Consider the following 21587-nt stretch of genomic DNA (forward strand, 5'->3'; position numbering starts at 1 on the left):
GGGAGACCCTCGCTTCCTAATTGGTGTAAACAAGGAAACTTAACAAGAAAGCAGAGGCAGCCGGTCACCCTGCCTGCCTGCGCCCGGGTCACTTATATTTCTCACTGTTCAGCCCTTCGCCACTGTGCAAAAGTTTTGTTATCCAAAGGATCCATTTTACCGGGGAATTGCTTTCTGAATTCGACCTTTGAGGCTCATCAATCTAAGCAGAGAACTATAACCCCAGCGAGCTGACCCTGCAACACAGCACTTTTCAGCCCAATCAATCAGGCTGCATTATTTAATAGCGAACAGCCAAGCGCCGTCAGCCAGCCCCGATTGCCAACCCCATTTTGTGCAAAGGTTTCTGCATCCAGGCCTCCCTGCTGCTCGCGGCTCGGCTTTAACCCCTTCTTCAGGCTTCTCTGCCTCCTCCTCCTCCGGGCCCGCAGCCCAAGGACGTGTGCTCGCCAATGGTCTGTGCACGACGTCTTTCCCCAGCCAAGATCCAGCTGGTGGAGACCGGAGTAAATGACATTAGCCCGGTCCCCTGGGCGGGAGCCGCTAGTCCTGCTTGCCTCGGCTCATCTTCCTCGGGCGGCCAGCCATCGCAGGAAAGAGAGGATGAAGGGAAAGGTTAGGAGCTACTTAGCAATGAGGCTTAAAGAGCAGCAGTGGGGCAGACACCTGTGCTGTGTCCTGCAGAAGGCAGCGATGGCCCCGCTCCAGTCCCGGGGCTGCTCCAGCAAAGTGCTGGTTACAATATGGTCTCTTTGGCTCCGGAGGAGACCTGAAGAGCTGGGAGCGTTTCTCCTCTCTAGCTCATGGGTCAAGGCTAGCGGTGACGCTGCTGTTTCTCGGTGAGCATTCAGAGCTCACACAGGATTCAGCCGTGGTGGGGCACAGCCTGGAGGAGCGCGGCCCCAGCGGGAGGTACAGCACCCACAGGCACCCACCGTGGCCTGGGGACACCCAAGTCCGGGGCTGGGCTGTTCACAGGTGTGCACGCAACTGCATTTTGCATTAAATAGAAACTGGCTCACACCATTCCCAGCAAAAGTGGCCGGAGCGACGTGTAGTCCAAGATGTTGCCGTTTGCACAAAAGGGTATTTAAGAGTTTATTTTAGTGGAGGTCGTTCAGCTGCTGCCTTCCCTCAGAGTGGTGCAGTGTGGTCAGACGCTGCCAATGCCTCCACCAGGGAACATCTCGGAGCTTGGAGTGCCAAGGAAAGTTTACAGGAAAGTGTCCTTTTTTTCTTTTTCTTTACAGCCATAAAGAACAGTTTGCCATCCCTGCATTTCTCCAAGTCAGCATCCTGGAGGTCACAGCAGCGAGCGGTTGGAGAGGCGTCTGGTGCCAAGCCCGTGTGCGAGGGAAGGAGATGCCCGTGCACAGGCTTCGGAAGGGGGTGCAGGCGGGGGTGGGTGCCGCAAACCTGCAGGAGCTGTGCTGGGAGTGGGAAAGCAGCCACTGCCCCTGAGCTTTCCTTAATAGTGACTTCTGAAATAATTTTAAGAAGCCACCCCAGCCCTTTGCTTTCCTTCCAAGGATCCTTATGTCTTTTACAACCTCTTTTCTGTCCATAACCCCACTTTGCAGAGCAGGGAATTAAGGCAGAGAAAGGCAGAGGCACTTCTTCATCCCTCTCCCTCCCTGTGGGGCTGAGCCAGCCTTGGGGTGCCAGCACCCCCAGCTCAGGCCTGACGGGGGTTCCTGGAGGAACCGCTTGCCAGGTGGAGACCCAGAGATCTGCTCCACCCCCATGCACCTCTCACCCAGCTCCCACCGTGGCCCAATCCTGCCTTGCCCCAAGCTCCTTAAAATAGAGCCTGGGTGAAGACATGGGGCAACAGAAGTCCACTACAGTGGACTTCTCTCCAAGTCTCCTTCCAGTCCAGCCTGTGGTCTCTTCTCCACCTTGTGCTTGCCATGAGGATGCCACTGCACGGCTGCATGGCCCTAGGGATGCTGTGGTCCCCTCCTGGCTGCATGGCCCTAGGGATGCTGTGGTCCCCTCCTGGCTGCATGGCCTCAGGGATGCTGTGGTCTCCTCCTGCTGGCTCCTGGGCCACCGGGCTCCTGCTTTCCCCCCACCACCGCCTTGGCAGTGGTACCCCCCTGCTCCCTTTCTGCTCGCCTGAGCTGGGTTGGGGAGCGCAGTGCACAGCAGAGAGCTGCTAATGACTGCCATCCGAAGGAAGGCTTATGATAGCTTTCCCCTGAATTGTTTGCTCTCACTGTAATTGATGAGCCTTTAATGAGTCTCATGGGACGATGTGTTTGAAGGGAGCTCTTTCCTCTCTGTCCCTGAGGAAAACAATGTTTCAACTGATCTCGGCTCTCGGGGAAACATGAATAACTCTTCTCCATCTTTCTATTGTCATCCCCAGCCGTTGCTCGCAGCACGCTCCGGCAGCTGCCTGGCCATGACTTACCCACTTTTTACCTGCTTCTTTGCAACTGTTTTGGCAGCTCAGCAAAAGCAGGGAGCAAATCTTTTGGGCAAAGCGTAACGGGCGCTGAGCTTGGATTGTTTCTGGCCCATCTGTGCATGTAGAAGCAGGTAAAAATAACTTCTAATGGCTGGGCCGTGGAAGAAGCACCGTCCCTTTGTGGCGAGCAGTTATATTAGCATTCGCCTTGCTGGGAGATCGCTCCGGCAGAGGTTCACTACTGCCAGTGGCCGGAGCTGGGCTGAAAGGGCTGAAGAAGTGGTGGCTCATTCATGCCAGGAGCAGGGCTGGGAGCGAAACTGAGCCTGCGGTCCAGGGGCCGAAGGGGGAGGAAAAGCCATTTTACTGCATTGTTTCTTTTTAAGCAGGGAAAGAGGCTTCTGGGTTTCACTGCTTTTTGCAGAGCCAAAACACTGAAAAAAACAAACCCTGGGTTAGGTCAGAGGGACACGTTGTGAGAGCTTTTTCTTCCCTTGCGGGTTCTCACTTTTGGTTGTGTGGTAGGGATGGATGAGCCCTCCCGGCGGGGAGGAACCCTCCTCGCTGCCCTTCGAAATGATTTGAGGTTTGGGTTGCAAAGACGAGACAATTTAAAAGATGCCAAAGTGGAGAGCACGTTAGCTGGCTGTTCCCATTCGAGAGGCTATTTATTTTAAATAAGTTGACACTCACCAGCTGTCAGGATCCTGCTGACTGGGGGAACATTATTTACATTCAAAGCTGTCTTAAAAAGCAAACACGAAACCAAACTTCCCCATTAGGGGGTCGGGCAACAGAAGGGAGGAAGGGTGAAGAGGACATCACAGGGATAGGTGAACATAAATATTTGCAGAGTAATGTGTATAAATGCTCTTGGTCTTTCTCCTGGAATGCAATAATGTCTGCAATTGAGTTCATTGGCCAAATTGAATTTGGGCTCCTGTAGAAGTCTCTTTATATTAAGTGCTTTAACATACATCACCTTCTCAGTCTATCGATGAAATTCTATTATCCGCTCAGGGCCGGACGCAACTCGGCAACAAAATCGGAGGGGAAATAAAAACCTTCACAAACCGAAGCCGGGAGCAGGTAATAGGACCTTGGGCATCCGTCTCCGGCTATTGACAAAGTGTCACGAGTGTCTGGGGGAAGGAGGAGCTCTCTGGCTTTCTCGCTAGCTCCCTCCCTCCCACTCAGCAAGTTTCTCCTCCATCTTGCTGCAGTGGGAGTATAAACCTTTACGAAACTCAAGGAAAACCAAGCAAACAGCTGCTGGGCATTAACTTAATTTAACTATATGACCAAGAGCAAGATTTTGCTCGAACTCAAGCTAATTCCAGCCTGGAGGAATGCCAGGGAAATTCAGCCATCCAGCTCTCGGGGGCTGCCCAGCACGGAGGCGAGGACGGGCCGAGGAATGCGGTGCAGGGTTGGTGCAGACTTGGCCGTCCTTGACACGAGGATGCTGGTACCTCCTGGGACCCGAAGCCGGGCTGCCAGGAGCTGCGGGGGAAGGAGCAGGGCCAGGCGCAGGCGGTGCTCACCCTGAGTTTTGGGGCCTTCCCAAAGCTGCTGAGCGTGGGCGGAGGCTGGCTGCAGGGGCGTTGGGCTAGTTCTTGGGGGATGTTTGGGTGATCCTGTGGCTATTTTGGGGGGGGATGCTCCAGCACTGGGGCTGGGCAAGCTCATGCTCTCAGAGACGATTTACCCCAGTCCCTGCCTGTCCCCCCTGGGGAAGCGGCGGTGGTGCAGCTGGCAGGTCTCACCCTCAGGGAAAGACGCTTAATGGGGGCACTGGTCATTACACAAACTCTAAGACCCTCAACAAGAGGCTGTCCCATGGACCAAACCTGCTTCTTTCCTCCCTTCTAGAGAGAGCTTTGTTGGAGAAGTCAAGATCGACCGGAGGCTCTCCAACAACTTCACCAACAGAGCCAGAAGAAGGAATGTCCAAGCAGGGCAAAGCAGCCTGGGGGCAACTGGGATGCGCTTTGCACTGGCACCCCCAGTTCGAGCTGAGCTACATCACAGGAGAAGTGTGCTGAGCTGCCGTCATTGCACTGGCCTGAGGGACAGAACAGGAGGCAGCAGCAGGCTGAACAGGAATTGCTTCATGTCTAACAAACAGCAACGCAACACCTCAAAAGTCACCAAGAATGTAGAAAAATGTATCCCTTGCATGTGGGTACCATTGACAATTAACCAGCTTGATTTATTGGAGGAGGTGCTTTGGGGGATGGCCTTGATCCTCCAGGTCTGGAGCGCCTGATCCTGGCTGTTGGCACCAGGATAGCGGCTGGGCAAATTCATTCTGCTCTGCTAGCGCAAACTCTTCACTCCAAGTCACGTGGAGAGCAAAGCCTCCCCGAGAGCATCGGTGCATGGCACCGACAACCGCACAAGGGGAAGGCAGGGATCAAGGCAGGGGAGCGCAGAGGGCCTTTCCCTTCAATTCTTTTGTGTAAGCAAAAGAGAAGCCAAGGAAACCCTCAGAAAAGCAACTGGTGAAGAGAGGAAAGGAAACGCCGTTACAAAACTGGAAACCTCATCTTCTTGTTGGAGCCTTTTTGGCCCGAGCAAAGCCCGAGCTGAGGCACTGCTACACGGAGCTGCTCGGTGGTGGGTATTGCCTGCCTTCCTCCGGGGACTGCTCGTTACTGGCAGGACAGACAGACAGACAGAAGAGCGTGCACTGGGGCAGGGGAGGACCAAAGAGAGAAATCTTAATAATCAGCCTAAAATTGATTCGCTTCTGCTCAATCTGATTTCCCCTAACTGGATCCACATGTCCTGGCCATGGCACATTAACTTCAATTATGGCTTATTAATGTCTCTGTGATGGATCGTGCCCTGCTGAGCACTGTGGTGACTGACGTTATGAAGGGGAAAAAATTACTCCAGAGAGACACGGTGTGTAATGGAAAGAGAACCACCGGCTTTCACTGCGCCCACTGTCAGTCCTGACAGCCAGGAAAGCTCATTCACCCATTCCCGAGAAGACGACCGAGCCCATTGCTGCACCGAGGAGAAAACTAGGTGGTGAATAGAGATCTGCGGGGAGAAGACTTTCCGCTTCCCTTCCCCACCTGGCTGGCAGGAGCACAGGCACACAGGCCAAGGGCTTGCTTGTGTCTATTCCTGTCTTGACTCCTCTGCATCTCCAGTTACTCTGCAGATCAATAGGGACAGGATGGAAGAAGAAGAAAAAAAAAAAGAAAGACAAGAAAAAGATACCAAGAAGAAAGAGAGTAAAAATAAACTGCCAGCCATGAACGGAGAAACGGACCTGACTGAGGTTGTGGGAGTAGGAGATGCAGACGGAGCGAGCAGAGGGGACCCTGAAGCACCAGCCTATTGCACCAAAACCGGGAAGGGAGCCATGGCCCTCAGGATTCACCAGACCCTCTGGAGATCCTGGCAAACTCTTGAACCCCCTCAGTCCATCTGGCCTACAGGCGGAGAGAAGGCAGCAAACTCCTTCCCCTTCTCTCCGTGGCCTTTGCTCCATCTCTTTGCTTTTCCCAAAAGCTCTGGGACATCGTGGTGAAGGCTCTTCCTTGGTGGGAGGCAGAGGGGGCACCGGCGATGCCACGCACTCCAGTGGCACACACTGCTCCTCCGATGCCACACACCGCGGCCGGGCACTGCTCCTCCGACCTCCCGGGGCTGCTCACATCTGTAAGTCACGGGCTCCTCTGCTCTCCTGGTGGGATTTTTCTGGCTGCTTTTTGCCTTTGAGCCTTCAGTTCTTTACAATCACCTTCCCTCTCATTTTCCACGACCCCTGTAGTGGATCCCTAACGCCACCCCCCATTTTATCTAGGCACTTTCCTCCCGTTCCTTGAACATGATCGTGCCCATGTCCTGGAAGAGGCACGGTGTGCCCCCAGCCCTGCCCGCCCTGCCTCCCCGCTTCCCTGCGCAGCGCTCCTGTCAGGCTCACATTGATTTCTCCTGTCTTCCTCTCAATAACCCACCCCTTGTTGAGCCACACACAAGATTTAATTTGGTTTTAGTCCCTGCACCGTAACTGGCTTTGCTTACAGCTGGAATTAGATTGCTTTCCAGTGAAAAAACCTGCTTGCTGGGACCGGAATAATCACAGGAGCAGAGTTAATTCACATGAAGCTTCTCCACCTTACACACCACTTATCCACAGCTCCTCAGCCGGCCGTTCTGCCCTCCCCTGTGCCCATCGGTGCTGGAAGGGTCAGCCCAGGACAGGCATTGGTGTCGTGATGTCGTCCTCGTCCAGGATGAGCATCCCCTTCTTCTGGGGACTGTCTCAGTGAGCAGGGACAGCTGGGGAGAGCTGTGCAAACCTGGGTCTTGCTGTAGCTCAGGACTTGGGAGTTTGGGCTGGAAAAAGCAGATTTTTAGAGTTTTCTTTGTCCCTGGCCAAGGAAAAGCCCTCTCCTCCCAGAGGCCCTGCTGCATCGGAGCAGCGGCTGTGGGGCAGCTCTCGGCAAGCGGAGCCAAGGGGGGAGCGGAGGCGAGCGGAGCCGCTGCTCTGCAGCAGCCACGGGCAGGCGGCCACGCCGGCAGCGCGCCAGCGCCGGGGGGGCCGCCAGGAATCGGCCAACAAACCCTGACCCGTCTGGTTCTGGCCCCAGCAGAAAAAAAAGCAGCATTGCAGCTTCCACCGGGCGTTCGCAGCCCGACCCTCCTGCGTCAGCGCTGTGGATTCTCGGATGTCTCGTACGGGTTGTGTCCCACCCCCCCGCCTCCTCCCAGGGGTGTTTGAAGGGGCTTTCCTCCCCTGCCCTAGTTACCTCTTTTCACAAAGTTTGTAGGGATTTTATCTCTTGCAGAAATTTCTGCTGCTATTAAATGGTATTGAATTTGGACAGTGAGTTCAAAACACACTGGGGGACTGGTGGGGGGGAGGAAGACCGCTGACAGCCAGCAAGGCGCTGGTTTGTGGAGAATCCCCCCCAGCACGGCCAGAATTCAGAAGTACTGAAGTGGCACGTCCTGCAGAAGCCAGGCAGAAAAGGTAACAGCCTCTGGGGAGGAAGGCATTCATGGGGCACCGACAGTATTTCAACACGTGCCTCAAAGCATCAGGTCCCCTGAAGCTGCTGTAGGTGCAAAGTCCTTGGTTACCTGCACCGTTATCTCCGCGCTTGGAAGCCGAAGGTCGTTGCACAAGGGCATCAGACATTTAATCTTAATTTACCACTTTCTGAGCTGAAAACTCTGTGTCCCTGTTTCAGCCCCAGAGTCGAACCAGCCTGAATAAATTGATGCACCAGCTCCAACCCTTCGTGCCAGCCGCCCCGCTCGGCGTGGCCTTTGGCTGGGAACTGATCCCTGTGGCTTTGCCACCGCTGTCACTAACACCAAGCGTCCCTGCTGGCAGCCCGGGGGAGCGGGGGGCAGGACTGGCTGTGTCGGGGTGGAGGGGAAGGCAACGCGCTGGCCTTTCCTCTCCCCTGTTCCTGCTTTCCTTTCACCCTCTTTCCTTTGCTATTTTGCCCCGTCCTGAGCGTTTTAGGACCGTGGATATTTAGTACACCTGGCAATGCTTCCTATGGCCAGGGGTGAAACGTCTCTCTGCACATATTTATACAGAAGCAAAATGCATCGAAACCCAAAATCCTGCCCGAGCTCCCCAGGGCTCCTCCCTGAGCAATCCTGGCAGTGGGCGCCCCGACACGCTGCCAGCCGAGCCGAGAGGCACCGTGGCTCATCCCAGCCAGGCCACCAAGCGCCTCTGCCCGCTGCTGCCCTCACCGCTGCCTCCCGCCGCCCCCCGCCGGAGCAAAGGGCTCTCCCGTCCCTCGCTGCAGCTTCCTTCCCCTTGGAGCCCGTTCAAAGCCAGCCTCGGTGGCACCTGCAAAACTTTTTTTGCTTGCACATCTCAGAAGCAAATGGTTTGGAACCGAGACAAACGGCTCCTCTGTCGCTGTGGTGATTCTTGTTAGCGCGGGGTGGGTGATGGGGAGATATTTTTCCCCTCTCGCCTGAAAGTCTCGCACAAGCTGAATCCACAAGCTGGATGGGAAATTAGCCATCTCGGCATTTTTCCACCTTACTTTGCTTTTTTGGTTGATGTCATAACGTAACATATGGCATCGTACAGAGAAATGAAAAACAAAAACCCGGAGAAACAAACCCCCTCCTGCCTTCCCCTGCCCCAGATCTGTCGGGGGGTTTACCCTCACCCAAAACGTCATCTGCCGGAGCTGGGACTGCGCCGGGCGTGCAGGACTGACGTGGGACGGCCCATCCTGCTTCTACTGGAAGCGAGCTGGACTTTAGTGGGGCGAGCATCATTCCTCACCCCACCAGATACACTACTGTCACCCCTGGGATTTTTGGGCAGAAGCTGCCCGTGTTTGCACAGCTGCGGACGGGGCACCGGAGGGAACTCGGACCCCGACCATCCATCCAAGCCATGTCCCAGCTCCCCCCACACCAGCTCCGGGAGGACACAGCCCTTCTCTCAGACACAGCCGTGGAGGTGCCCTGGCCATTCTCTGCAAGGACACATCTGTTTCGTTACCGATGCTGCCCTGCCCGGGGAGAGAGGGTATTAAAGGGAGAAACACTGATAATCTTATCGGTCGACAGAAACGCTGATGGCTTAGTTTTCTATCAGTAACCCTCTTCTCATCCCTCTGAGAAGAGGTGCCCAAAGAAACACAGTTACCTGCCGGTGACTTCAATGTTGGAGACGGCATAGAAGTACTTGTACAAGTTCTCCCGCTGCACGTAGGTGCCCCCCAAGGCCGGTCTCAGCAGTCTCATCCGCAAGTCCGTCACGGTGAAGAAGTCCTTGAGCCCTTTGGCGCTCTCCAGCCGGGTGTACAAGTTGTCCATGTTCTTGAGGTCGGGGCCAGCAAAAATGGCAAAGCGGTCCCTCACCTCAAACCGGACGGTCTTCTCTTTTTTGGAGCCCGCCCAGCGGGAATACTCCTCTGTGCAGAGGACCCTGTTGGCACTGGTGGTGGAGAGGTCCCGGACCCTCCGTGCTGGCATGCTGAAGGCCTCCATGCAGTCATCTGCGTAATATTGGTACGGGTGCCAAGTCCTCCCATTGTCCAGCGACTTCTCCAGCATCATGATGGTGGGCCGGCCGTACTCAAAGGTTATCACGATGTCATCTGTCAGCTCTATGCTCTTGTTCCAGGACAACGTGATGTTGGCCAGCAGCGGCTCCGGGTACCGGCGCCACGTCACGCTCTGCCAGTACGTGGCCAGCCCTTCGTCCTCGCTGTCGAACATGAGTTTGGGCGGGTGGGCCAGGTCCGGGTTGGAGGCATCGCACTCATCGCTGCACAGGTACGGGTTCTCCTGGAACAACAACAATGGTCACGAGAGAAGGCGGCAATGGCTGGGCATCGCGTGGGCATCGCAGGCAGGCAGACGAGCTTGCAACATTATGGGGCCCTGGTTTTAGCTGCTCGTGTCAAATATTAACTGCTGGGCTGCACTGGAGTTTGCTGGGGGTTTGGCTCTGGGTGATGCTGTTTCTGAGCATGAATTTAAGACAGAAAGAGGTGGCTTTGCTTTGCTACAAGAACAGCTGAGCTGTTCCCTTTGACAAGCCCTTTGGGAAAGAGCCTTTCAGTTTGGCACGGGGGCAGTTCTCATAGAGTTTTCGTTCCCTGAGATGGTCTCTGAGAAACTTCACTTAAGCTTGGCCGAGTTACAAGCCTACAGAAAGCTGTGCCCACCCCTGCTCCCTTGCGAAAACCGAATGGCTGAAATCCCCGAAGCACATCCATGCTTCTGATGGCTCCTGATGCCAAATGGGCTGGGGACACACTGTCACCCCAGCGCCTCGGAGCACAGCTGGAGGAGGGAGAACAGATTTCCTCATCTCCGAGCTGGGTCAGGACTGGGTAGTAGCAGAGAGAGCAGAGATTTGTGCTCCTGCTGTCTCTGCTGTCCCCAGGACTGCACCCTGGCCTTGGGGACAAGCAGAGTTGCTCTGGGTGCACCTGCTCAGCCCAATGCGATGACCATTGCTGGTCACCCCGCAGTTCAACCCACCCGAACTAACCAGAGGCTGAGCCGACAGGGAAGGAACCAGGGAGGGAACGGGCAGCTCTGTGCCCACCTGCCAGTGCCCAGAAGGGACCCAGGACTCCCACAAGCCTAAACCCACGGCAAATAGAAGGGACTGTCACCTAACGTCTGTCTTTGCAGAAGCTGAGTTACGTAGCTGTGCCTGGCAGTCCTGCTGCCTGCGGGACAGGCGCTTCCCAAGCCGCGCTGCCTTCCCCAGGTGCAGGCAGGAGGTGCCACCGTCCTCGCCCACCCGCAGGGACCGTGGAGGGAAGGATGGTTCATCCCATCCAGGCGACAATGTCCGCTGCTACGTCACTCGCCTGCAGGCCTGGGCAATGGGAGAAAAGGTCCAGCCACCCAATTTTGCCCACAAGTGAGAGTGCACGGCCAAGCTTGCATGTTTTGCAGGGGACAGGCATGCGTCCACACGTGCTGAACTGCATTAAGGGCGTATTGTCAAGGTCACGCACCAAATGTTGACGTTTTGGAGGCGAGCATCAGGGTTAGTCGTGCCAATGGGTTTATTGCTCAAGCATACACGTGTTAAAGCCCATCATTACAAGCTGGGGTCTCTCTGGCCCTGCAGCCCCTGCCTCCGGAGTGTGTGGGTCAGACCTGCCTTGGGGACGACGTGGGGCTGTGCGATAGTGGGTACCATCCACAAAAAAACTCTGCAACACACTGCAAATCTTCTTTGCATATGAAGCGTCTCTTCGCTGTCGCTTTACTTCCCTCTCGGACTCAAAGTCCAGAGGATCGGGGAGGGAGAGGGATTGGTAGGACAGCGGGCTCTGCTGCGGTGGGACCCTCGTCAGGGAGGCAGAGCCACCTGGCAGAGGAGGAGGTCATAAAGCAGCTGGAGCTGCTCAGAGCTGATGGCTGGAGGCGAGGACCCTGCTGGGGTGTGAGGTCTGACCCTCCCGAGCACAGCGGACTTGCAAGGTAAGACCGAGCCGGGTTTTGTGGTTTGGTTTGTGAACGCTTTGCGCGTGGTTGGGAGTCGGTGAAGGTTCTGTGTGCGGGGGCAGCGTGCAGGGGGGACCTCCTGCAGCACTGGGGCTGTGCCGGGGGGCAGGGAGCTGCTGCTCCTACCCGGGGGCTCAAAGAAAGGGGGTGTGGGGCCGGGGTCTGTGCAGGCTGGTTGTGTCCCAGGGCTGGGAGAGCCCCGCTGTGAGCCTGGGAAGAGGCTGCTCCTGTGTCTGTGGCGCTGGGGACTGATCGCGCACCATGGGCTTGCTTTGACCTGGGAAACTGTTGGAGTCTCAGTGCTTGTGACCTGCTTTAGGGTGCCACGTGGGCAAAACAGAGGAGGGGATCTGGCTTGCACAAATGGATGCTCTTGGGTGCAAAGTGTAGCTGTTGCTTTGAAGGTGGAAAACAGCATGTAACGTGAGGTGCTTTGGAAAATCTGGGCTCTTCCACCTCGAGTTGGGCAGCCAAAAGTCCTGGGAGGTACTTAGACCTTCTCCGCTTTGTGTCTGTAAAATGGGCCTTTGGTGCCTCCCCGCAGCTCGGAGACACACGCTGAACGCGAGCAACTGTTTGCACAGCGAGTGGAGGCCACAGTGCCGAGGAGCCTAGAAAAGCTCAGGAGGACATAAATAATTCCGTCTTCTGAGCAGTGTGTGAGTAGCACGCTGTAAATAACGCAGAAGGCTGCTCCGCCAGCAGCAGGGATAAAACAAAACAGCGAGCAGCTGATCTGTACGTGAGCACCGGGCTCCTTTGCAGGGGCTGCGGTGGGGGCCTTGGGGAGAAAAGGGGACACTCCTGTAAATAAAGCATGTCTTGTCGTGTGTGTGCGCGCGGCTGCCAGGGAAAGCAGCAGAAGGCGGTTGGTAAAATGGGGCAAAACTCCTACTGTTTTCAACATTGTCTTGCTGTCAGACACGCATCTGCCCGACGGTAAAGCCATGAGTGCCGTGCTGGGATTTGCTCCTCCCATTACAGCCTTAACATGGGCGACGCGGGGCTTTTGCCATCTCTGCGTGCGCTGGGAGGAAGGGCTGCAGCCGGAGCCCATCCCCGGAGCAGGAAGGCTACTAAATGAATGCTTTGGTTGATGTTTTAAAAGCAAACGGCTATAGTTTCATTATTTTTTCACTTGCAGCTGTGCCAGTTGAGCAAGGGAAATCAATGGAGTGCCCTCAGGCTTGCTCGGGTGGGTCAGGACAAGGGGTGAGGGCACCCGCCCAGGAGGTCCCCACTCCTCTCCCAAAGAGGAGGAGATGCCCCGAGCAAGGGGAGATGCCAGCCGGGGTGCGGCAGGGCTCTGAGCCACGCTGGGGGGTCCTTTCCTGCTGCAGTGCGCTGTTCTGGAGCGGGGATTGAAAAAACCTAAGATATTGACATATTTAATATGCTCTCCTGACTCGTCACGTTCAGAAGAATTGTTTACCTCTGCTAATGAGACACAGCTTCCTGCTGGGGGATGTAGCTGCCTCTTAGCGCAGCTTTACAGTGGTAAAAGAAAAAGGAAGAAAAATCCCCATCAGCTGAAGCGCTGGGGGCTCTGAGCACGCTTCCTGTGCTGAGGCAACATATTGTGTTGCAGTATGGTCCTACTGCCAATGTGGCCATACAGATGGCTTAATAGGACGGTCCTGAAAAGACCATCCCGGAGGTCCATTTTCACCTCGCGTCTGAAGGAGGGTGCAGCAGTGCAGCGTCTCGGTGGGCTCGGGTGGGGACCCAGCTTGAGGTGGCAGCAGAAAGCTCCCCAATAACCCCCCCTTGCTGCTCAGAGCAGCTCTATACGAGCAGGAGCCTGCGTGCACGGAGCCGTCCTGCCAAGAGTACTCTTTCTGCGTGGCTTCCTTTCCTTGTGTGCGGCAGCCATTGGGGCTGCCAAAGCCCTCGAGCCGGTGTAAGATGAATCTCCACTGAGTATTTGCTGCTAGGGCTGTCCCCAGCATGGCCACAGTGGCCAGCTTCACCTTCAGGGCTAGGGATGATGCTCCTACCAAGGTGTTCTTTGGAGGCTTCCTTAAGCAGTGGCCAAATTACAGAAGGGAAGGACTCTGTGACCAAGCTGCGGTAAGAAAACATTACCCAGACCAGTACGGGGTGGCCAGGGTGGGAGGCGGGACAGGTTTCCCAGAACACTGAGGGAAGCAACTGAGTCTGACAAGCGTGATCCCCCTCCCGGTGTCCCGTCTGGAGGGACAGAGCTGGCCAGGCATGTCCCTGGCAGCGGTCAAGAGCAGGAAGAAGCGGAGCCAGAGCTCTGCCTGTCTCCCATATGCTCATCCCAGAGATGAGGGAATGGGGGTGCACAATCCTTGATGGCTCCTGTACATCCCAGCCGGGAAGCATGCTCAGCTCAGCAGGCAGCAAAGACCTCTTTAACCACCCTGATGCTCTGGGGCGGCACGTGGCTCGAGATCTGTGTGGTTGTAACACGGCAAACGCAAAAATAACCTCTAAGTGACAGTGCTGGAAGGTGGGGGAGAGCCTCAAAAGCCACCAAGCGAGTCACGTCACTATGGCTTCCTCTGCTAAAATGAAGTGTTCCTTTTTGGTTTTAGGTTTATTGAATTGTCCTTCCTCCACGGGATGCTCAATGCATTTTCTGCTGGTGGGGTGGTTTGAAGTCAGGCGGGAGGGCAGGGGGGAGCGGAAACAGATGGCCATACTTTGGCTGCTCCGTTGGTCCTGGTAAGATCAGTTATAGCGCTGTTGAAACAATTCCAGGTATTATTTTTGAATATGGTTTCCTCCTCCGAGCCGTGCGTCCTCCAAAGAATCTGTCCAAAGTCTCAAGATATTTACGTCTTCAATCTAAAAGTCAGAATGCATTAGCCAGGCAAACTTGGTCTCAGCGATCTTAAAATAAACCAGTTCACTTTGAGTCTCACGCTATTAAATCAGTCGTGAGTGTCCTCACGGCAACTAGATGTTGCAGGTTTCCAGCTCCCCAGCATGCTCTTCTGGTTGCTCATTTCTCGAGGGTGTACCAACGAGCACTGCCACCTTGCTTAGCCCCGGCTCAGCCCAAAGGGGCAAAACCCCAGGGCCAAACTGCAAAGGCCTTGTTGAGGACAAGTTGTCCTAACAAATGGCATCGCAGCAAGATTGTGCCTCCAGGGAGCAAATCGTAGAATGGTTTGGGTTGGAAGGGACCTTTAAAGGCCATCTAGTCCAACGCCCTGCAATGAGCATCTTCAACTAGATGAGGTTCATCTAGAGCCCCATCCAATCTGACCTTGAATGTTTCCAGGGATGGAGCATGACAACCTCTCTGGGCAACCCGTGCCAGAGTTTCACCACCTTCATCATAAAAAGAAAAATTCTTCCTAACATCTGGTCTAAATCTACCCTCTTTTAGTTTAATACCATTACTCCTTGTCCAATCGCAACAGGCCCTGATAAAAAGTTTGTCCCCATCTTTCTTATAATCTGGAGCCTTCTCTTCTCCAGGCTGAACCCCCCCAGCTCTCTCAGCCTGTCCCCACAGCAGAGGGGCTCCAGCCCTCCCAGCATCTCCGGGGCCTCCCCTGGCCCCGCTCCAACAGCTCCGTGTCCCTCTGCTGTTGGTGCCCCGGGGCTGGAGGCAGCGCTGCAGGGGGGGCTTGCCCGAGCGGAGCAAAGGGGCAGAATCCCCCCCTCGCCCTGCTGGGGATGCAGCCCAGGCTGCGGGGGCTTTCTGGGCTGCCAGCGCACGTTGCCGGCTCATGGCTGGCTTTTCATCCCCCAGTACCCTCAGCTCCTCCTCGGCAGGGCTGCTCTCCAGCCCTTCATCCCCAGCCTGTGCTGATTCCAGGGGTTGCGCAGACCCAGTGCAGGACCCTGCACTTGGCCTTGGTGAACCTCCTGAGGTTCCCACGAGCCTGTTTCTCAGGCTGGAAATGTGTCCCGGTCCCAGTGACTGCAGGTCCAGCTCTTGGGTTTCACCTCCTCTCGGTGCCTGGGGTCAACGCTGGGCAGAAATGCTGCAAAAGGCACTTTCTGAAGGTGACAGCAGGGACTGGCTCCTTGAGGAGGATTTCTTAAGAAACAAGGTATCGCTCTGACAAGGCATGATGACAGGGATCCGGGATGCTGCAGTGAAGCTGCTCCCCACCTTGCTGGGGAGGGAGGGAGCGGGGGAAAACAGACGCAATAAAAGGCCCCGGTTTTACAAAGCCCAGCTGGTTTCCAGGGCTCTTAATGAGCGCACAAAGTTGTTTTGCTTTTTTTTTCCTGGCAGATAATGCCATTTTTAAGCCTCATAGCATAAAATTATATTTTTTTGTAGGTGAAATTACTTGATTAATCATTAAGCAGTTGAATATTTTAAACAAACTAGACATCTGTTGTGAACGGTGAAAGCTGCACAGAGATAAAACTGCAGCTTTTAGGAGATCTCCATGCCAAAGGGAAGCTGGAAAGTGATTACAACAATGAGCTGCACAATGAAGAAAAATAATAATAATAATAGTTATTATGATGATAATAATAATGGGAAAAAATCCCAAGATTTGAGCAAGGAAAAATAAGTGGACGATGTGAAAATTTATACTGCTCGGCCAAGGGTGCTCATCACAGCTGTCACAACCTGGTGTGATTGGTTTAACGGTGTCTTGGCCCAGGGACCCCCCTGGGGTTGCTGTGCTTTCAGGGGTCTCTTCTGCTTGATGAAACTGCGTTGTTTAAGCCAAGGCTTCTGCTAAAACCTAGGTCACCCTGGAATCAACTTGTTTTTAATTACAGTCAGTTTCCTAATACGAGTAATGGCAAGGTCTCATCAAGTTAGACTAGTTTTGGGAATCCAGACTGTGTATTTTTTTTTAAGTTGTGGGGTAAAATTCTTCCTATCTTACAGGAAGATTTTATCAAAGGGGAAAAAAGTCAAATGTTTTTCTTTGGCACAAAGGTCTATGCTTTTGGTTGGGTTTCTCTTGAGTCCTTTCTCCTGTCGAGGGTTTTTTCCCCAAGAACTGCCTCTCAAACTGAACCAGAGAGCTCTCAGACCTTGGGTGTCTCCAGGCTCTTCTGCAAGCACTGACGATGGTTGGGACTGGGGGAGGTTTGATCTCCCCCTCCACAGCCTAAAGGGCCTGGAGAGACGCATCTGGCTCCCTTGACACGAGGAGGTTCTTCCTGCAGACTCTGAAATGAGAGATCTGCTTAACAACCAGGCTCCTGGCGCAGACAGGAGAAGGTCTGGTGCCCGCTGAAGGCTGTCCCTCCTAGTGCCGATAGCAGCCACCACCATGCGCCACCTCTGCAGGAGGTGGAGGAGACGTGGGTGAGGAGGGGCTGCATGGTGCTGCCCCTCTTATCTCTAGGTATTCGTCAAGTTTTCTGTAGCGGCCCAAGGAATTCAAGGGAAAAACATCCCTGTGCAGAAGCAGGGGTGAGTTGGGCGGTTGCTCGAGTGATTTCAGTGGGGCAGGTGGTGGCACGAAAACCTCCTTCCCTTCTTCTCAGGAGCACTCATGGCTGAGGAGTCCTCAGTCTGGACCTCCAACCAGGGCAGGACAATCCCCTCCTTAGTGCCCGCCCCATCCAGCCGTGGTGCTTAACAAGCATCCCAAGGTCCTTCTGCTTCTTGCAGGACATCCTGCCTTTGATTTTGTGCTTAAATCTTAGCCGAGGAGGTTCGCAACATCCCTACACTGTCTTGCGTGGCAGCAAAGTCCTTAAACTCCTATCAAATTTCCTCCAGATCCTGCAAAACAACCGCATCGGCAAAATCCTCATGTGCACCTGATCCCTCCTGCCCTGCTGTGGGACCGGTGCCACCGCGGGTGTCCTGGGCCTCCCCTGCCCTGAACAACCTGTCTGTCACGGGGAGGGCTGATGGCCGTGGGAGACGGGGGTCCCCAATCCGCAGAGGGGAGCGGGGGCCAGCCCGCTCCATCCCTGCCACTCCCGCAGATGCTCTGGCACACGTTCCCCACTAAGTTTTATTTTCTCCCCTTCCCTTTCCCCGTCCAGCACCAAGTTGGATCCGTTTGCTCAGGAGGCTGCAGGATAAAGCTGAAACGATTGTCTCGGCCTGTTTGCTTTTTTGCTTTCCTGGTTCTTTACGCTCAGCCGAGTTCCCCCAGTTCATGCTGGGACTGAGCTGTGAAGCTTTGCTTCACCTCCATCCCCTGCTCCGGCTCCCCTGGCTCTGCCGGGGCTTTGCAGGGATCTCCGTCCTCATCCCAGCCGGGCTGCGGGTTCGCTCCGGTGCAGGGAAGGTGTTGTCCCTGACCTGGTCCCTGTGACAACCACCTTTATCCTCCCCACTGATACTGGGTTAAATCTGTTTTCTGCAGCAAAAATTTTTAACAAGGGCCACAGCGAGCGATACACATTTCAGGAAGATTCCTTGGCTTTTCTTCCACTAACCGCTCCAGGACGTGATGCTCTGTCCCAAACAGAATCGCGTTTACCCGGGAGAAAACGCAGGCTCGTCCTAACGTCATTAACGGGATATTTTTACTCTTGCTGCTTCTGACCTGAGGGGTCAACTGCTCTATCTGGATTTATGAAAAGATAAGGTGATTTTATGATCAAAAATAACATTTGTGGGTAATTAAATCTCATGCTTCAGGGCATAAACCATAACCTGCCCGTGGCCAGGATGGGACTCCCAGAGAACTGGAAATACTCTCTGACAATTAATTTTCGCTCTATTCATGGGCTGGGAGGGATCAGAGGGGTGAAACAACCATAATTAATTTACAGCGATTATTTCCAACAGCTGGCAAGTGGCATAACTCGCCGGCAGAGATGGCTGGGAGCAGGGAGATAATTGAGGAGAAATAAGAGGCCCCTCTCGAGCCAAACAGCCGCGCACCAGCCCTTCCCCGTGAGCCCGGGTGAAGGTCCGTGCCCTCCCCAGTCGGTGCCCCGGGGACAGGGGGGGACACCGGGAGCCATGGGGGGGCCACACAGAGCTCCCTGGCCGGGCTCTGCTCCTCTTGCACTAATTACCCCATCGCCCATGCCCAAGCAGCCTTTCCCCGCGGCACGGCTGGGGCTCAGATCCGTCACACGTCTCAGAAACAGCTTTGCCTGCGCCGTTTTGGGGTGTCTGTCAGTGCAGGGAGGGGTCCCCCATGGGCCAGCACCGCAGCATCGGGCTGTGGAGACGCTGGGGGTGCTCTGAATGCAAAATGCGCCTTTTTGAAATGATGTCTTTAATAGCTTTCTTCAAGATGCTATGTTTCCGCCTATTTTTTAAAAATACCACTTTGGTCAAGCTCTCTGTGTTTTGGATAACCAGAAGCTGTCTTGCGTGGCAGAAGATACAGTTTTCCCAGGGGCTGTCTGCACGGCTGCTGCCCGAGAGCCGCTCGGGGGCCTGGGAATGCTCTGGCAAACCCCTCGTCCCCACACCCCGCAGGCGTCGCTCCCTCCTTCGTGGTAGCCCCCCAAAGAGATGGTTTTAAATGGCCTGTACGTGTAGGCAGGTTCTGGCAGGGTTTGGTGAGGGGTTATTTCGCAGCTTCACCTCTGCAGGGGAAGGGCAGCCCCGAGCGGGAGGCAGGGAGCCTGCGGGGATGGGATGGGTTGGGGTGCTCAGGGTGGGCCAGTGGGGTGGTTTCTCGCTCGTGTGCCCTTCCTTCACCACCTCCCCCCCCAGCCATCTACAAGGGGCTCTTATTAGGGCAGAGACAGCAAAAAGGGAGAAACCGGTCCTCGCTAACAAGCTGTTTGCTGTTTATGAGCAGGTAAAGGCAGAGCTGGAATGAATTATTAATAGGGTGGAAATGGGGTCCCTCCACAGATCTGCTGCTAATTCTGGCTCAGCTGAATGTCACTCCCTCCGTCTCCCCCCTGGCCGCGGTTTGGGGGATTGATTGCTCCTCCGCTTCCTTCCCCTTCCTCCCGGATCGGAGGTTGTCCAAGCGCAAGGTCACCCCTCGGCATGGGCGTTAGGACACGCTTTGCCTGCGTGTGGGATTCGGGAGAGCGTGAGTCAGCAGAAACTGGCACCGGCTCTTTGCGAGGACACGCCGGGACGCGCTCAGCGAGACATTTTCCTTTGCTTTTTGCCTCTTCCCTTTGGCCTGAAGCAGATACTCATTCACTGAGCAGTGCGCCGCTCGTTCAAGGCTCTCGGGCTCCCTTGAGCCCGTCTCTCTGCCGGAGAAGAGATTCAACCCCTACTCGCGGCTGCTCTTCCCCTTCCCCCTCCAGCCTGCTTCTGAATTCGAGAAGCATCTCATACGTATTTCATCTTAGCTCAGCGCTGTGCCCTTCTCCCCACCAGCCGTGGGGAAACATCGCAGCGACAGACAGGGTAGTGTGGTGGCTGCACAACATCCCATCTCCAGATGGGGAAACTGAGGCAGGGAGGGATTTCAGGGGCAGGACTGGGCTTCACTGGGAGCATCGGAGGCTCCACCTTTCTGAAGACCAAGCTCCCCCAGGCACCTACAGCTGCGCCAAGCAGTGGCGTCTTCACCCAATCTTGATGTGAGGGTCAAGACAAACCATGAGGGTCAAGGAAATCTCTGCTCTCTGTCTCTGAAACTCTCCCCCTAGTCTCTGTAGTACCTCCATGAAAAGGGTCTGAACCGATCTTTGCACCGCAGACGATACAACCTCTGCAGGAGACTGACATCCAGGCGGGGAGCATCCTCTCCGCAAAGGGAGGACTTGGAGGGGGATACCGCCCGTCACGCACAGGGACCGTCCCAAGTCACCTCTCCACCTTTGTAGCGCAGCCGGCACCGCTTGTGCACCACACAAATCCCTTCACGCCCACTCTGGCTAAGCCAGGACCGGTCAGAAAATCTGGTGAATTTTAACCTCCTGACTGAAATCAGCCCTGTCCAGAGGTGACCTCTCCAAGAAGGGCCCCGAGCATGCTGTTTGCAGGGTGACCTCGGGGCAGTACTTCATTTCCAAAGCCCCGGGGTGGCTGGGCAGCCACTCGGCTTCTGCTGCCGGATCCGCTGCCCGGCACCTTGTCCTGAAAAACGCGTGTGCAGACCATTTGTGGGCGACACAAGGGTTAACGCCGCTTGGAAAATTCCACTCCTAAGCAGATAATCTCGTCTGTGCTGGGCACACACATGCACCGCCCGCAGCCCGGCCTCCCATGGAATAATTTTTGAGCGGCTCTTTCTTTGTGAACTGCTAATCCCCCGGTGAGCCGCTCTAGCCCCGTCCCTCCTGGCGCCCTGGGCTCACCTCCGCGCTCACCTCCCCGCTGGAGCTGCACCCCTGCGACCGCTCCTTTCGCGAATTTGTGGATTACGGAGTGACCTAGAGCCCGAGACTGGAAGCTGATGAAGCAGACACGCCTCAGCCACCAACCATGGACACACGTTCAAAGACACAGGGATTTAATCCCATTGACTGCTTTTTAGCTCGTCTCCAAACCTGGACTTTCTGTACCCAAGAGTTGCAAGCTTTGCTCTTCCCAGGGCACTTCCCTGAAACTTGTCTATGAATTAAGCTGCTTGGATCCTGCCCCATCCCTTCGCTGCCAGATTATTAAACCCTTGTGTCTTGCTACGGAGATGTATCCGTGGCCGCAGCCCCTACCAGCAGGAGCACAGCGGCAGCGACCTGTGTGCTGGGCTCCGAGTGCATTATTGATTCAGGACTAAGAAAATGCTTAGGAAGTAGGAAAAGTGTCCTGCTCTCTAAAAGCTTGTGCGCCTTGTAAGCTCAATACATGCAGCCTTTGCAGAGAGGCTCGCTACGCCGCTATTAATATTTTATTCTGTAAGAGAGGCCCTGATAGTTTGAATGGGGGAGGGCAGGAGGCGGAGGCTGGGGGTGGGAAAGGGGAGGGAGCGGAGGCTCTGCCGTGGTCCTCAGATGGAGATGCAGATCTTCCCCACGGCCTTGGCGCGGGGAGCGCAGTTGGGTGGTGGATACCCCGGCACCCACCCCCGGCCTCCCATCAGGGCTCCCGTGGCTGCTGCGCGGAGCGCTCCGCTCTTGCTGGTGCATGCGAAGCAGTTGGCTGCTTTACGCCCTATTTTAACGGTAACGTTACAGCAGGTGCCTGTTGGTGGCCGGGATGGTGCCGTGCTCAACCCGAAACCTGCCCTGGCTGCTGCGGGGGGCAGTCCCCGAGGGCAGGACTGCCGTCCTCTCCTTTAGAGGGCTCCCCTACACCCTTTCAATGGCAGCACCATGGAGCTGAAGCAGCCAACTTGTCCAGGGGATGGGGGCTCACAAAGCCTTTGGCTGGGGGTAAAAACCAGTTGGACCTGTG

General features: G+C 55.4%; 1 protein-coding gene across 3 annotated transcripts in view; it reads right to left on the reverse strand.

The window, feature by feature from the left end:
- NTNG2 (netrin G2) overlaps window positions 1–21587 on the reverse strand; it is a 51749-nt gene that overhangs the window by 18329 nt on the left and 11833 nt on the right. For all 3 annotated transcript variants that reach the window (XM_063353206.1, XM_063353203.1, XM_063353205.1), the window contains exon 3: window positions 9069–9712. In XM_063353206.1, coding sequence (XP_063209276.1) covers window positions 9069–9712 — 644 coding nt within the window. The remainder of the gene's footprint in view (window positions 1–9068; window positions 9713–21587) is intronic.

This window comes from Chroicocephalus ridibundus, chromosome 15 (assembly GCF_963924245.1).
Source record: "Chroicocephalus ridibundus chromosome 15, bChrRid1.1, whole genome shotgun sequence".
NCBI classification, from domain to species: Eukaryota; Metazoa; Chordata; class Aves; order Charadriiformes; family Laridae; genus Chroicocephalus; species Chroicocephalus ridibundus.